The sequence below is a fragment of the Psammomys obesus genome, unplaced genomic scaffold (assembly GCF_907164565.1).
Source record: "Psammomys obesus unplaced genomic scaffold, mPsaObe1.curated_primary_1811, whole genome shotgun sequence".
Classification (NCBI taxonomy): Eukaryota; Metazoa; Chordata; class Mammalia; order Rodentia; family Muridae; genus Psammomys; species Psammomys obesus.
In genome coordinates this window covers 473043-488769 of record NW_026591918.1, presented here as the reverse complement: position 1 = coordinate 488769, position 15727 = coordinate 473043, and the positions used below count along the sequence as shown (strand labels likewise).

The 15727-nt window shown below is 40.9% G+C and overlaps 1 protein-coding gene across 3 annotated transcripts in view; it reads right to left on the bottom strand.

The window, feature by feature from the left end:
* Styx (serine/threonine/tyrosine interacting protein) overlaps positions 1-14031 on the bottom strand; it is a 30550-nt gene extending 16519 nt beyond the window's left edge. The window contains exons 1-4 of one of the 3 annotated variants that reach the window (XM_055612241.1): positions 13717-14031; positions 7521-7553; positions 5853-5906; positions 3247-3344 (exon numbers count right to left, since the gene is read on the bottom strand). In XM_055612241.1, coding sequence (XP_055468216.1) covers positions 3247-3344; positions 5853-5906; positions 7521-7553; positions 13717-13773 — 242 coding nt within the window. In that variant the 5' untranslated portion in view covers positions 13774-14031. Of the gene's footprint in view, positions 1-3246; positions 3345-5796; positions 5907-7520; positions 7554-13716 lie in introns of those variants that run through there. The other 2 variants (XM_055612240.1, XM_055612242.1) reach the window with 2 other exon arrangements.
* Positions 14032-15727: the final 1696 nt, after the last annotated feature.

Here is a 15727-nt window from a genome sequence, read left to right as displayed (position 1 = left end):
GGAAGGAAGGAAGGAAGGAAGGAAGGAAGGAAGGAAGGAAGGAAGGAAGGAAGGAAGATAGGCAGACAGATAGATAGAGACAGACAGACAGACAGACAGATAGATAGCTTGGGGCTGCACAGATGGCTCAGCAGTTAAGAGCAATGGTTGCTCTTGCAAAGAACCTGGGTTTGGTTCACAGCACCAACAAGGCATTTCCCAACTAGTTCTAAGGGATCTGATACCCTCTTCTGACCTCCACAGGTATTTACATGGTACAAGACATACATGCAGACAAAACACCTATACACATAAAGCATATACATTTTAAATACTGCAAATATACATCTACGTGTACCCTGCTTTGTGCCTGTAATTTCTAAGATCAACACACACATCTAATTAATTTCTGTATAGTTACATAATACTCTAATACATGCTCACATTTGTGTGCTTTATGTAACTACACTTATTAGAAGATAAATGAGGGGCTAGAGAGATGGCTCAGCTGTTAAAGGCTAGGCTCACAACCATAAATATAAGATGAATGAGAAAGCTAAAAATTATATGAAAAGCGTATTTAACTCTATCAGAATGACGCTCAGTTTTATAACCAGTAAAGCAAAGCATTAAGATATATTTAACATTTATTTGACTTACATATACCGAGTTTTTTTTTTTAAAGGCATTTCAACAAATCCTTTTATACAGACACAGAATGTCTCTATAAAGATATTAAAGAAAACACTGGTAGTCGCTGTCCCCCAATAATCAAGTGACTCATTTGCCTTTTATCTTTAGCATGTAACATAGCCTGTATTATTGTTACACTATTTGTTTTATGAGTGACTTTCATTATGGAGCCCAGGCTGGCATTGAATTTATAATCCCCTGCATGGGATTATAAATTCTCCTGAGTGGTAGGATTATAGGCATGTCCCACCAAACTCAGCTCTATTTTTTTTAATTTAACCTAAAATAATAAATATTAAGACTATTAATCATTCAACTGCACTTATCAGAAGATAAATGAGAAAGCAAACATTATATGAAAAAGTATTTAACTCTATTAGACTGACAAAAATTTCAGTATTTTATAATTTTGCCTAGAAGTACTAAGGGAAGAGTCACTCATACTTGATAGTAAAATGTAAACAGATACATAGCACTGGAAGGCAAGCTGCAATATCTACTAAAATGTATCATGCTTCTATTCTTAGATCCAACATTTCTATAAATTCACCCTATCAGTATATTCACATATGCATTAAGTGACATGCAAAAAGACGGTCACTGCATGTTATATAGATAGAAGAACAGAAAGCCTGCAAATATAGAAATATCCAATAAGACATTGATTAAAGCTGGACATGTGGGGCTGGAGAGATGGCTCAGTGGTTAAGAGCAGTAGCTGCATTTCCAGAGGTCCTGAGTTCAATTCCCAGTAACCACTTGGTGGCTCACAACCATCTATGAGATCTGGTGACCTTTTCTGGTGTGCAGGTGTACATGCAGACAGTACATTGTATACATAATAAATAAATCTTAAAAAAAAAAAAAAAGGAAGCTGGATATGGTGTGCACACATGTAATCCCATGCCCTAAGGAAGCTGAGGTGGGACAATCCTTCATTCAAGACCAGCTTTGGCTACATAGTAAGATCCTATTTGAGGAAAAAAGAAAAAGAGAGAGACAGAGACACACACACACACAGAGTAAGCAGGCTTGGAGGAGGACTGGGGAGATAGCTCAATGGATAGTGCACTAGCCATGAGTGTGAGGACCTGAGTTCAAATACTAAGAACCATATAAAAAAGTTGGTAGGGGTCCTAGAAAAACAGCTCAGTAGTTAGGTGAACTGGCAGCTCTTCCAGAGGACTGGGGTTTAATTCCCAGCATCCACATGGAAGCTCACAACTGTAATTCCAGTTCCAGAGAATTTGATGTCCTCTTCAAGTCTCTATGGGCACCAAACACAAAACTGATACACAGACATACATACAGGCAAGACACCCATACACATAAATTTTTTTTCATGCCGTCTATTATCCCAGCACTCAAGGAGGCAGAGGCAGGCAGATCTCTATGAGTTTGAGGCCAGTTTGCTCTACAAAGCAAGTCTAAGACAACCAAGGTTACACAGAAAAAACAGAAACAACAACAAAAATTTTTTCATGCAATATATTTTGATATTGCCCTTTCCCCCAACTCTTCCCAGATCATCTACACCTCTTTACCCAACCAATTTCAGTTCTTTCTCTTTTAAACACAGACACACACATATCCACAACCCCCCACCAAAATGAGAATCAAATAAAGTAACGAAATTCAACAAGAGAAAAATATACCAAAGCAAAACAAAAAGCACACAAAAAACATTGATTTTATTTTGTGTTACCGACTGTTCTGGGCATGGGGCCTGCCCTGAAGTGTAAATCAAACACACACACACACACAAACACACACACACACACCCTAGATGCAGAGGCTACAGTGATGGTTCAGTAGTTAGAGCACCAATTGCCTTTAAAGAGGGTTTCAGATTGGTTCCTACATCCATGTCTGCCATGCAACCATAACCTGAAGTCCAGGTCTAGGAGCATCTGCACTCAAATGCACATGTTCACAGAAAGACACACAACCACATCATAGTATCTTGAAAAGAAAAGTGAGGCTTGGAAGCGCACATCTGTAATCCCAGCCCTCCTATGGCAAGATGGAAGGCACAGACAGAGAAAACCCCTGAAATCTGTGGGCCAACTAACCTGGCATTTGCTGTGGCAAACAACAAAAGACAACTCAGCGTTGTCTCCATAAGGGAGCAGGGGTGGAGAATGATCATGGGGGGAGATTCAAAAACTATAAAGTCAAAACAACCTTATAAACAGGAATGGACACAAGGAAGAGAAAACAGAAGGTGCCTCTGGTAAAGGGGACTGAATATATATAGGAGATGAGAGTACAGAATGTACATTCTATACATTTTTTATGCCTCTAGAATTATGAACATGATTTAAATATTTTAAGTAAACTAATTCTATTAAAACATACACCATCTAGGCGATATTTATGAAATAGGTGTGAACAGAACAAAGTTATACTGAGTAAACACATAAAACAAAGTCATTACAGGACAGGTAGAATGCTTACCTAGCATGCTGGGGGCTCTGTGTTCAATCCTAAACACTTTAAAGATCACTAACAATAATAAAACATTACATGTTTTATTCTTAACATTTTTCTATAAATCATAGCAATAATTCTTACCTAAATAATTGTTGAAAGTTTGGTTTAATAAAGTTTGCTTCAATATTTTGCCGTATGCAAATTATATGCGTTATCCCATGTTTCTGTAATGTAGGCAGCTATAAAAAATGTGGAGAGATAATAGTTTAAAATACAAAACATAACCCTACAATGATACAGAAGTCTAAAAATAGACAAGATTCACATCTAATCCTTACATACATAAGATTACGGCTAATTTTATGGTAAATGACCTGACATGATCCAATGACAATTCAATGATTCAAGATTAGCATACAAAATGTCCACCAAAGTTTAGCATGGACATTATTTATGTTTATTTATAGAGCTTGATGAGAACTTAAGTATAATCTGTCAAGAAACCAGTACTATTAACAATCGTGGTTAAAACCAGGGAGTTTAGAATCAGGAGAACTAAGCTAGAAATCCCAGCTCTGCCAATGACCTGAGCTCTATGGCTCAGTTTTGTTATATGAGAATGGGAAAGCATTTCCTCTCCCTGAGTGGTTATAAGGAAAGGAAAAATGTTCTATAGGACTTAATGGAAACAAAGTCACAATATGGAACTCCCATACGGGAGCATGACCTTCATACGACAAGAAAAGTACCTGTTCACTCTGTCCCCTATGTGACTGTAAAATAAGGAGACACCATCCCAAAGACAAATCTGGGCTCCCAGGAGCACACTGTGTGATGCGGACACCCTCATCTCAGATGTCCCAGTTTCCACAATTATGGGAGGGAAGCTATTCACACCACAGTATGTTATCAAAGGTGTCCAAATTGACTAAGGCAATATGGTTTTCAAAAGTCTTAAGTGTTAATTTTGACAGCAAATTTCCCTGTCCATATAGGTCAGAGCTATTATGTTTGTGCCTTCTGAGTATATTCTTGGATATCAGCAGGAGTGTTTGGTGAGTTACTTAGAGGTGTTTGACAGGACTAATGATAAGCCAATGTAATATGTTCACATGTATGCAACCTCCAAGATGAATTAACTACATTTATTCTTAAATTTACAATTAATAATAAGGATGGGGTTTTTGCATCTGTTTTATTTTACCAATATGAAAAACTACAAGAGGACATAAAGAAATCCACTGTAACTGGGTACGGTGGCAGAAGCCTTTAAGCCCAGAACCTGGGAGGCAGAAGCAGGTGGTGGATATGAGTTTGAGATCAGCCTGGTCTACATATCAAGTTCCAAGCCAGCTAGAATTATAGCGAGATCCTGTCACAAACAATAACAAGAAAAAAAGCAAAACAAAACAAATATCCTTTAAAAGCTTACAAGGCACATTAATTTAAATAAAGGAAACCTCATCAGAATGAAATTCTAATGCAGTAACAGAGTATTTGCACCTTTCAATAGATGCACTTATAAAAAACTATGACCTTACCTTCCAATACAAATAAGACAAAAATTATAAAAAGAAATAGATCACTGGTTAATAAGCAACCCTGAATTTATCTCTTTTATTCAAACGGTGTTTAGATACAGTGTGATATGCCTCTAGTAAATCAATCTTTAAAAATGCATTTATCCCTCTAGGTTTCTTTATCCCCATTAATTTTTATGGTTGAAAGGTACTTTTTGGAGGTGGTATGAGAAGAAATTTGTACTATATTATGGTAATCAGATTAAAAAATATAAACATACACAAAGAAGACACGAGCTGGGAAAAGGATTAACGGCAGTCAGTGGAGGACAAGAGAGGGTAACAGATATATGTTTGGATATGATCAAAATAGTTACATGAAACATAAATGTTATAGTGAAACCCATTATTTGGCATAAATATATATGCTACTAAGGGCACAACTGATCGTGAGGACCAGCACTGATCAACACTACACTACTGGGGCAGAAGCTTTGCTGACACTACCTTCTAAGTCAAAGCTTTATTTGCTTATTCAGTTTTACAGTATCTACCCTTTCCACCTTGTTGGGGATCTCAACTATCAAGAACCTTTCAATTTCAGGATGCACTGAAAATCCTATCATGGAACTGACTCCTGCATCAACAAGCCCTTGGGGAAGATACTTGCTATACAATGTTTCACACTGTCTAATACTCAAAAAAGAATTAGTATCATCCCCATAATTCATAGAGCTGAATCACTAGACCACCACTACATACTAAAATAAGACAACCTCCCCATCTTAACTGAGCAACTGAAGAAGTCTATTTCCAATCCAAAAGAAGAACCAGTATAAAACACGTATTCTCTTACTTTGATAAAAGTTAACAAATTGTTATATTTCCTTCTCTAATACTTTGCATGTATCTGATTCTGTTCAGAAGATGTTTGGAAAGTACAGATATAACATTTTAAGATAGTAAATAAATTACTAAAGATTGTAAGAATGACAAATTTACCAAATACAAGATTTCATGAGAAAAATAAATTATAAACTCACTTGTAATTTGTGGTGAAACACTTCAAAACTATTAATGGTCCAGTAAATTTGACAGTAGGGATAAGTACTATGAACACAGTTGTATATAAATGTTCCCTAGTATAAAACTCTTACTATTAAAAACTTACCCGATAAAAAGTTGGTTTACTAAAGCCTCTTGGAGAACCTAACCTAAAGTTCATACCTTGCTTTTCATAGCAGAAGAGTATGGGCCTAAGAACAATCCAGGCAAAACTTCCTAGGGGGAAAAATACATATGTAAAGTTTAAACTTACAGCAAATTCATACCATGTAAGTGGATCTGTCTGTGTATGCCTTTGCAATAGTCTGGCTAAAACTTTGTTCAGAAAGGATTTCCCTGCCACATATACCAAACTGGGATGAGAAACATAAGTATGAAAGCCCGATATCTGAGATCCCACAGTGCTTTTTATAAGTAGGTTGGATATAATCAGCATATTATATTAACGTCTACATTAATAAAACTTCTCTGACTTCTGTTCTGTGCTATTGCCTAAAAATAAAGCAGGTGTAAAGAAAATCCTCCCTTTAGAATTTTACTTATACTAACTTTTATTTGGTTAAAACAAAAGCAGTACAAGAGCCAGGTATAGTGGAAAATACCTATATTAGCGCCCAGGAGGTTGAGGCAAGAGAATCCTGAGTTTGAGCCAGACTGGGTTACATAGTAAGTTCCAGGCCAGTCGGGACTCACAATCAGACCCTGATCTACCCTCAGAAACAAAGCAGCACAAGATGAAACAGGACATAACTGTCATTACAGTCAATAAAAGCCAAACTAACTGTAATTAACCACTGTAGAGAGCACTGTACCCGTAACAAACTTTTCCTTTTCAAACGGCATCTTACTACCATCGCTAAGCCACCCTCTACACTCCAGGCAGTTCTCCTGCCTCAGCCTCATGAGTACACAACTTATAGAAATGGCATCTTACAGCATCTTACAAGTATAAATTACATTTTACTTAGGATGGCATTCACCATATCAAGTTAGTTTTCATATGTACTTACATATAGTTAAAACTTTAAAAGGAATCTTTCTTCTTTTCTCTCTCTCTTTTAATGAAGCAGAGTTAGGGTTTGAATGAGGGTTAAGAGAAAAACACTTAAAGAAAGCCAAGACACTTGAGAGCATGGATGTGGGCTTCTCAAAAGAAGAGTTGCCTAAAAAGTGGGTTTTTAATTAAGAAAGGCAGTACACCTTTGGAAGGTATGGGGTTAAGAGTGAGAGGCACTCACTGCTTATCTCGACTTATCTTAACAAAGTTGACTGCAAATGATAAAAAATAGAAAAGAGGAACTGAATTCATTCCAGATAGTAGGTATTCAACTCACTGAATACTAGATAAATCACTTATGGATGTCAACTGGAAAGCAGACACAAAAAATGAATAACCATCTAAAAGCCTCAACTGTTTTACAGTCGACTCTCTTGAATTTATTCGAATTAGACAGGAAAGCAAACTGCTTAATAAGGTATACAAGCATTTCATTTTGTGAATAAGGAAAAAGAGTAACTCATTAAGCACATCCATACATTGCTATGACCCTAATCCAAGCAGGACAAAGAATTCATTTCACATATTAAAATTTTTATTGACACAAATGGTACATATTTACTGTGTGATATTCTAAAACGTATATGCGGATGGAGAGATGGCTCAGAGGTTAAGAGCACTAACTGTTCTTCTAATATACATATACATTGCATAATATTCATAACTGGGAAAATATGACAAACCTACAGATTATGAGCCAGCAGGTCTCCTTTGTGAAGTAAGCATAAGTTATTTAATAGGGGTCATCTTAAATAAATTAAAAGTTGCCATACCTGCATCTCCCGTCTCATAGGGTAAGTCCACTCCTTGAAAAGGAAGACCAAAAAAAAAAAAAAAAAAAAATTAAAACAAAAAGCGTGAAAACATCATAGGCTGTTCAGATGACTCAAGTCTGATATCTGGGATCTTGGAACCCAGGTGATAGAGAGACCGGATTCCTGAAAGTTATCTTCTGACCTCCAAATGTGCACCACGGTTTACATGCCCTGAGCATGAGAGCAAACAACTCAATATATATGTACACACACAGAAAAGGAAACAAAATAGCACAAAGATGTAACAATAACAACAAAAAAAAAAAATTACAGATTCATGGCCAGCAAGATGGCTTAGCCTGTTTTGCCACATATAATACTGACATCCTGAATTCCACCCAGAACCATGGACAGGTGAAATAGAACCAACTCCACAAAGTTGTCCTCCAATTTCCACACATACGTAATTTTTTTTTAAATACAGATGTTTTTTCTTTGGGAGCGGTTCAAGACAGGGTTTCTCTGTGTAGCCCTGGCTATCCTCGAAATCACTCTGTAGATCAGACTGGCCTCAAACTCAGATATTCTTCTGCCTCTGCTGGGATTAGAGGCGTGTGCTACCACTGCCTGGCTGTTAATATAGATTTTTAAAATACACTTTTGTGTGTGTGGTGCTGAGAAAGCAAATGTATGGCTTTGTTTTTGCTTGGCAAGTTTTCTATTACAGAGCTGCAACCTTTTCCAAAAAACAAAACAAAACGAACTTAAACATGAAAACATTCCATAGCACTGGGCCTAGAGATCAGTGGTAGAACTCTTGGCCAACATGCCTAAGACATGAGTTTGAAGCTCTACACTGCCAATAAATAAAAACAGCCTGGTATGGTGACATATTTTATAATCCTAGATTTTAGTCTAAAAGCTGGGTGAGCTGGTGCACACCTATCCCAGCGCTCAAGAAGGCAGAGGTAGAGACAGGTGGATCACTGTGAGTTTGAGGCCAGCCTGGTGTACAAAGTGAGCCCAGGACAGGTGAGGCTACACAGAGAAACCCTGTCTCAAAAAACAACAAAAAAGAAAATTTAGTCTAACAATAACAACAAAACAAAGGCAGGGAGTAGTGGCTCACACCTTCAATCTCAGCACTCAGGAGTCAGAGGCAGCCATGTCTCTGAGTTTGAGCCCAGCATGGTCTATAGAGCAAAGTCCAGGATAGCTAGGACTACACAGAGAAACCCAGTCCTGAGGGGAAAATATTGAGTCTATGAAATAAACTGGCAATAGACAGTCTACTGGGAGAAAAGGTTCACATATTTATTATATGCATAGGGTAAGTATCCAACATCAGCGATATTTAGGAGCTTAAAGCTAAGCATGGTGGCACCTGCCTGCTCTCACAACACTTGGGAGTCTAAGATAGGAGAGTAAGAGTCGAGACTCTGTGTGTGTCTTTACTTCTAAGAAAGAGACACAACAGATAAGCACGGACTCTAAAACAGATGGCTTGTGATACATCTGGGTATGGTATCCAATTCTCTCGTGTAAGTTAATTTTCTGTCTTTTACTAAACTTCTTGAGACAGACTAAGTTCTTTTTGGTATCTCTGAGGGGCATTCGGAAAGCCTCTTCTGTACCTGCTGTTTTATATACCAAAGCAGTCAGGATGTTAAACAGTGTTATTTTGGGGTGGAGTTTCCTAAATGCCTTCAATTTAGCAAGAAGCTAGAAGGAGAAACTCAAAGCTACAGGATAAATGTGATTCTCTAAGTACTTTTTTTTCTTGAAAAAAAAAATTAATTAGGTGTAAGTGGATAATATTAAATACTATTAGCTATTTTTAAGTTTTAAAAAAAAACCATGAACATAAAGGATAAAGTGAATATTTATCTCAATTTTTAAACAAAACCTAGAGTCCAAAGTTGTTTTGAACTCTGTATCATTTTTTTTTTTAATTTAAATGCACTCTTTAATCCCTTTAAGATCTTCCCCCCCCACCCCAGAACTGAGGACCAAACCCAGGGCCTTGCGCTTGGTAGGCAAGTGCTCTACCACTGAGCTAAATCCCCAACCCCCTAATTTATACCTTTTTTGGTATAAATATAGACCATGAAATACTGTCTCCATATTTATGCCAAAAAAGGTTATTACAAAAGGGTGTGGTGGCATGTGTCTGTAATCCCAGCACTCAGGAGGCAGAGGCAGGCAGGTCTCTGGGAGTTCGAGGCCAGCCTGGTCTACAGAGTTGACAGCTAGGACTACACAGAGAAAATCTGTTGCTAACAACAACGACGACGACGACAATGATGATGATAAATTAAAAGACTGAAAAGCAAGTTGCATAGCAGGAAGAGAACAGAAAGTTATTTTCATTTTCAGGTCACATATACACATAATCTTATTTGGAGATCATAAAGCCTTACTGGAGTAAGTATAGATCTTTGAAACCTAAAAATATTCGGAAAAATTTTCTCTTGCAACTATTCCAGTTGCCATCATCACATCCTCATCCTTGAGAGCTTTCTAATCCTAACCCTACAGTTGTGTTCAGATATGGTTTGAGTGTATCTCCCAAGGACCAAGTGGTGAGGTGTCTTTATCTATTACAAAAAATTAAAAGGTCGAAGCTCAACTCAAATAGTGCGATTAAGATTAGATAATGTTCTTAGCATAAGCCTTGACTACATCCTGAGGAAGAGGAAGACCAGATGACAGACAGACTGATGGAGGTATGGGCAGACACAGGGACACACACAGACTACCAACAAGAAGGCCATCACTTCCTGGTGGTGGTGATGCATGTCTTTGATACCAGCCTGATCTACAAGATGATTTCCAGGACAACAGGGATACACAGAGAAACTCTGACTCAAAACAAAACAAAACACACAAAGGTCATTATTATTAGATGCAGGCCCTTGACCTTGCATCTTTCAGACCAGAAGCCCAAATAAGCCTTTAAAAACAAACAAACAAACAAAATCTGTACTGAGCCTAATACCTTTGGCCCATTACCTTTTCTCTCCTCTCTCTCTTTTGGGAGTGGGGGTGAGTCTCCTGCATTTTGGCTAAGATAAGCCTGGCATAGGACTTACTAAGGAGTCCAGACTGGCCTGGCATTGTCCTTGTAGAGCATCCTTTTATCACCTCCCAAACCCTGGGATTAAAGATGAGTGTGTGTGTGTGTTTTGGGGGGATTATGTAGGCATGTATGTGTATGTGTATGTGTACATATATATGTAAGCTCACATTTGTGGCATACATATACATGTACGTGTGTGTGTGTGTGTGCATATATAGAGGCTAGAAGTTAATATCCAGTGTTTTCCTCAGTTGGTCTTCATTTTCTAATTATTCTATTTATCTATTTGGGCTTTGTATTTTTAGACAGGGTCTCATCATATAGCCCTTGCTAACCGGGACCGTACTATGTAGACTAGGCTAGCCTGGAACTCAGAGATCAGCCTGCCTCTGCCTCCTGAGTACTAGGATTAAATGTGTGTGCCCACACATCTGACCATTTTGTATTATTTATTAAGGCAGAGTCTCTTGCTAAACTAAAAACTCCCAGACTCTGCCTCCTCTTGCTAGCCAACTTGCCTCCATCTCTACCTCTACTGTGCTGGGATCTCACAGAGAGCAATCACACTTCCCTGGCTTTTAGTGAGATCGTGGGACCCAAACTCTAGTCCTCTCCATGCAAATACATCCCATTATGGAAGGCTCAGCCTATTATGGAAAAGATGACCAATTAATTTGAAAGACCCCAGCCTCACCCTAAGTTAAACATAGCTAATGCCATTTTGTGAGACACCACTGTTTTATAAAACTCTAAAGGCCAGATGAGAAACTGAAAAATTACTGAGAAATCCTAGCTGTGTCACCCACTTGGGATATCTGTGGTCAGGCTGCCCCAGTCATACTAAAAACAGTTTGTGTTAATCACCCTCATAGATATCTGTGAGACTGTTTCAGTTAAGATAGAGAAAAACAAAATAACAGGTGGCGGGCCACGTCAAGGGGTGATCATAACCCCCTTGACCACCCAGTTCCTGAAATCTTGGTGCCCCTGCCAAACTTTGACGCAAATTGTGGTCTCGTGTAAACGTACCAATCAGCCCCCTGTAACCATGCCTCTCGCTTCTGTACCAGTGCTTCTGCTCTAAAACCCTATAAAAACCTCAGTTTTTCCCCAAGGAGGCGCGGAAGTCTCCCGAATGACTTTTCGCCCCGGGTACCCGTGTATCAAAATAAAAGCCTCTTGCTGTTTGCATCCGAATGGACTCGTTGTTCCTTGGGAGGGGGTCTCTCTGACAGAAGATACCCTCCGGGGATCTTTCAAATTAATTAATTTGTATGAAGGTACATATAAAAGAGCCAAGTGCTATGGCACTTGGGGGAGTGAACTGGTCTGGGTGAAAAGAGAAGGGTGGGAAGAGGTGGCAAAAACAAGAAAAGCTTCTTACCCCCAATTCCTCTGGTCTCAAACTGGTAGAAATCTCCCTACCTCTGCTTCAGTAGAGAATACTGGCATTAAAAGTGTACAGTACAGACACCCAGAGGGCCCCATGCCACACCTAGAGGGTGAGTGGAAGACACCCAGAGGACCACCCGCCTGCCTGCCTGCCTGCCTGCCTTCCTTCCTCTGTGGAGGAGGGGAAGATACTCAGAAGCCTGCCAGCTGGGAAGACCGCCTGAAGTGGGAGCCACTACAACGGTGGACAGATGGGAGAGAAAAAGAAGCCGAACAGAAGAATTGGTTCTCTTCTTCACTGTTTGCAGGTCTGAAATTACTTGAAGACAAAAAGCAAAGACCTCATTTGCATTACTCTATGTTAAAAAAGTTCAAAAATCTAAGTCTCAACCATCAATACCACAGATAAGAGAATCCCTCCAAATGCCTATAATTTCATCAGTAGGGAGAACAGGAACTGAAGAGTATCTGTAGCTGCAGCAAATTCCAGGTCAGCTTGGTTACACTAGACCTTGTCTTAAAAAAATAAAAACCACTTTTAAAAAGTAGCTAGGTTTGGCGGCACATACTTTTTATTTAACATCAGTACTCAGGAGACTGAGGCAGGTGGATGTCTTTTAATTTAAGGCCAGTCTGCTCTACACAGAGTTCCAGGGGAGCCATGGCTATAAAGAAACCCCTTCTCAAAAAATGCACAACCACAACAAAACAAATACCAAAAAAGAGAACATCATATGATGTCATTCGATAGAACATTCCATGTCTCCTCTAACTTGGACTAGCCTCAAATCTGCTATATTATCACAGCTACCTTGAACTCCCTTATCCTCCTTCCACCTCCCAAGTAGTGGGATTACAGGCGTGGAAGCCAGGCCCAGCCCCACATACATTTAAAACACTGAGATTAAAGGGTGCACATCTACAATCCCAGCCATTTGGGATGCAGAGGCAGGTGGAGTTTCAGGTGGAGAATCTCTTGTGAGTTTCAGGCCAGCCAGAGCTATGGTAGACAGACCTGTCTCAAAATACACGAACAACTCTAGAATCCTTTTTTGATCCTATTAAGTGTCAAAGTGAAGAATCCTTGTCTTGTTACTAATTTAGCCTCTAGAGAACTCTAATTTATCAGTGTCTGGTACCATAAAATATTTGCAACAACAACAAAAGTTTCTGTAAATGTTAGGTAAAGAATAATCAAGGTGGAGTGAAAAGAACCCTGAATTACGGAATCGGGAAAAGGTAAAGAAATCTGCTCTCAACAGTAGCTTTACTCCAAGGGCAAGAATTGTGATTTAAAAAAATTCAAACTCAAAGAAGCTAGCTTTGTGACTTTTTTTTTTCTGTCGGTCATAGTTTCTTTGAGGTTTTGGTGGTGGTGGTTGTTTTTGTTTTTGTTTTTTTTGTTCTTGGGGAACTATTAGAGGGTGCAATTCCAGAGTTCACGCCTCCGGTCCATCCCACACGTGGGGCTGTGTCCCGCATGTGAACCCAACATCAAGCTCAGATTAAAAACAACTCCACAGCGTGTTGCTTTGGCAATCAAAGACGAGTCGTCTTCAGAAAAATCCTCCACGTCGAGACGACTGGTCAGGGGTACTCTCCCGCTTGGGTCCCCCGCCAGGGTCCCAGGGGAAGAGGACCTCACGGACGGGCCCCCGGGGAGAGGGAAGCGTCGGCGACGGTTGGGACAGGGTCGCCGCTCGGCCGGAGTCCGGGGCGGCCTGCGGCGGGGCGGGCACTCACCTCGGCGTCGTCTTTGCACTGCGGGAGCGAGGGGAACTCCAGCTTCACGTCCTCCATGGTCCCAGGGCCCCGGCGGGTGGGCGCGGTGCGCCCGGCCGCCCCCCGGGCCGGCGGAGGCGGCGAGGGGAGGAGGGCGGGCGGGCGGCGGGCTGACGCGCGGCGGGCTCACAGCGAGCACCCGCGGACCCCGTGGTCCCGGCGGCTGCGACGCGAAGGCGGAGGGCAGGGCGGCGCGCTGCGGGCCGCCATGCTGCGGCCGTCTCCCTCCCGCAGGTCTCCGCGCCCCTCAGACAGCCGGCATCCGGCCCAGGCACGCGCCCATAACCGTCTCCTCCCGCCCCCCGGCCCACGCGCCCCAGCCAATCCCGGCCCACGCTCGCCGACGGCCCGCCCCGCCGCCAGGTGTCAGCGCGCCTCCGCCCTGCCCGTCCGCGAGCGCGCAGACGCGGGGGCGGGGCCTCGCGTGGGGCGGAGCCGCGGCCGGAGCAGGCCGGAGAGGTCCCGGCCCAAGGCCGCCTGCTGTCAGGCCAGCTAGGCCTTCCCACAGGGATGGGAGCCGCAGCGGAGGGCCTCCGGGACCTGCGCTCGGAGGAAAGCTGCCCAACCGTAAAGCCCCACCGGAAGAGTTCAGTTTAAAGCAAGTTAGACGACGCAGAAAGCGAGAGACCCATCACCTTAAAACAATTTAAAAAGTGGCTTCTTAGGTGTTCTCCGGAGCCTAACAACTAAGATTATCCACAGAATTTCAAGAAAATAATTTTAAAAAGTCAACAGAAACGCAAATGACAGTTTACTTACTAAATTCTATTCAGTACGCCTAAGATTTCTCCCTTTGCCATAAAACATGAGTGTGTGTGTAGCTTGCATTGGAACTAATAGTTTTTAAAGGTTAAGAATACACTTTCGGGGCTGGAGAGATGGCTCAGAGGTTAAGAGCACTGGCTGTTCTACCAAAGGTCCTGAGTTCAATTCCCAGCAACCACATGGTGGCTCACAACCACCTATGGTGAGATCTGATACCCTCTTCTGGTTTGTACATGCAAGCAAAACACTGCGTACATAATAAACAAACTTGAATTTGTATCAATATACCAAAATTAAAAAAAAAATACACTTTCTAGAGAATGCCTTTAAATCCCAGCACTCAGGAGGCAGAAGAGGCTGGTGGATCCCTGTGAATTTGAGGCCAGCCTGGTCTACAGGCAGAGCCACATGGAGAAACCCTGTCAGGAACCGGGTCCCCTCCCCCAAAAAATATACTCTCAGGGTCTCACTTTGTAGACCCGGTTGATCTTTAAACTCACAAGAGATCTGCTTGACTTCCAAACTCTGGGATTAAATGTGTGCACCATCAGGCCTGGTTAGAACTTCTAACAACCGTTTGTCTCACTGAAGGAACCACTGGTTGGCTGCAAGGCGTGTAACACTGTTGCGTTTCAGCATATTTTACGGGTACTTCCTAGTGCCTTGGGACTATGACTATTAAAAAAGTGGAAGGATCACACAGGTATTTGATTTAGATTTCCTCTCATCCTTTCCATCTTGTCATACATGTAATGTGGGGTCAACATACAGAAGGAGAATTGTTCAGTAATTAATTAGATGACCAACCTGGGCGTTTCACGTTCTCTAGTACTACATAAACTATTATCCAACTTTAGAAATTATAAAAGGCACAGAATATCCTGCTATTAATTTTTAATTAAAAAGTAATCAGATGCCAAGTATGGTGGTGGATGTCTTTAATCCCAGCATTTGGGAAGCAGAGGCTGGAGAATGTGAGTTGAGGACAACATAATCTACACATTGAGTTGTTCCAGGCCAGCCAGGTCTACAAATGAGACCCTGTCACAAAGAGAAAAAAAAGGAATCACGGAGCTTGCCAGATCATTTATGGTTGGTCCTTTAGTATTTATGAAACTAAAGTTAGATGTCTTTATTTAAACAATACTTTAACTATAATCTCAACCTTTAGAAATTGATGATTTCTTTATACGACTTTGCCACATGA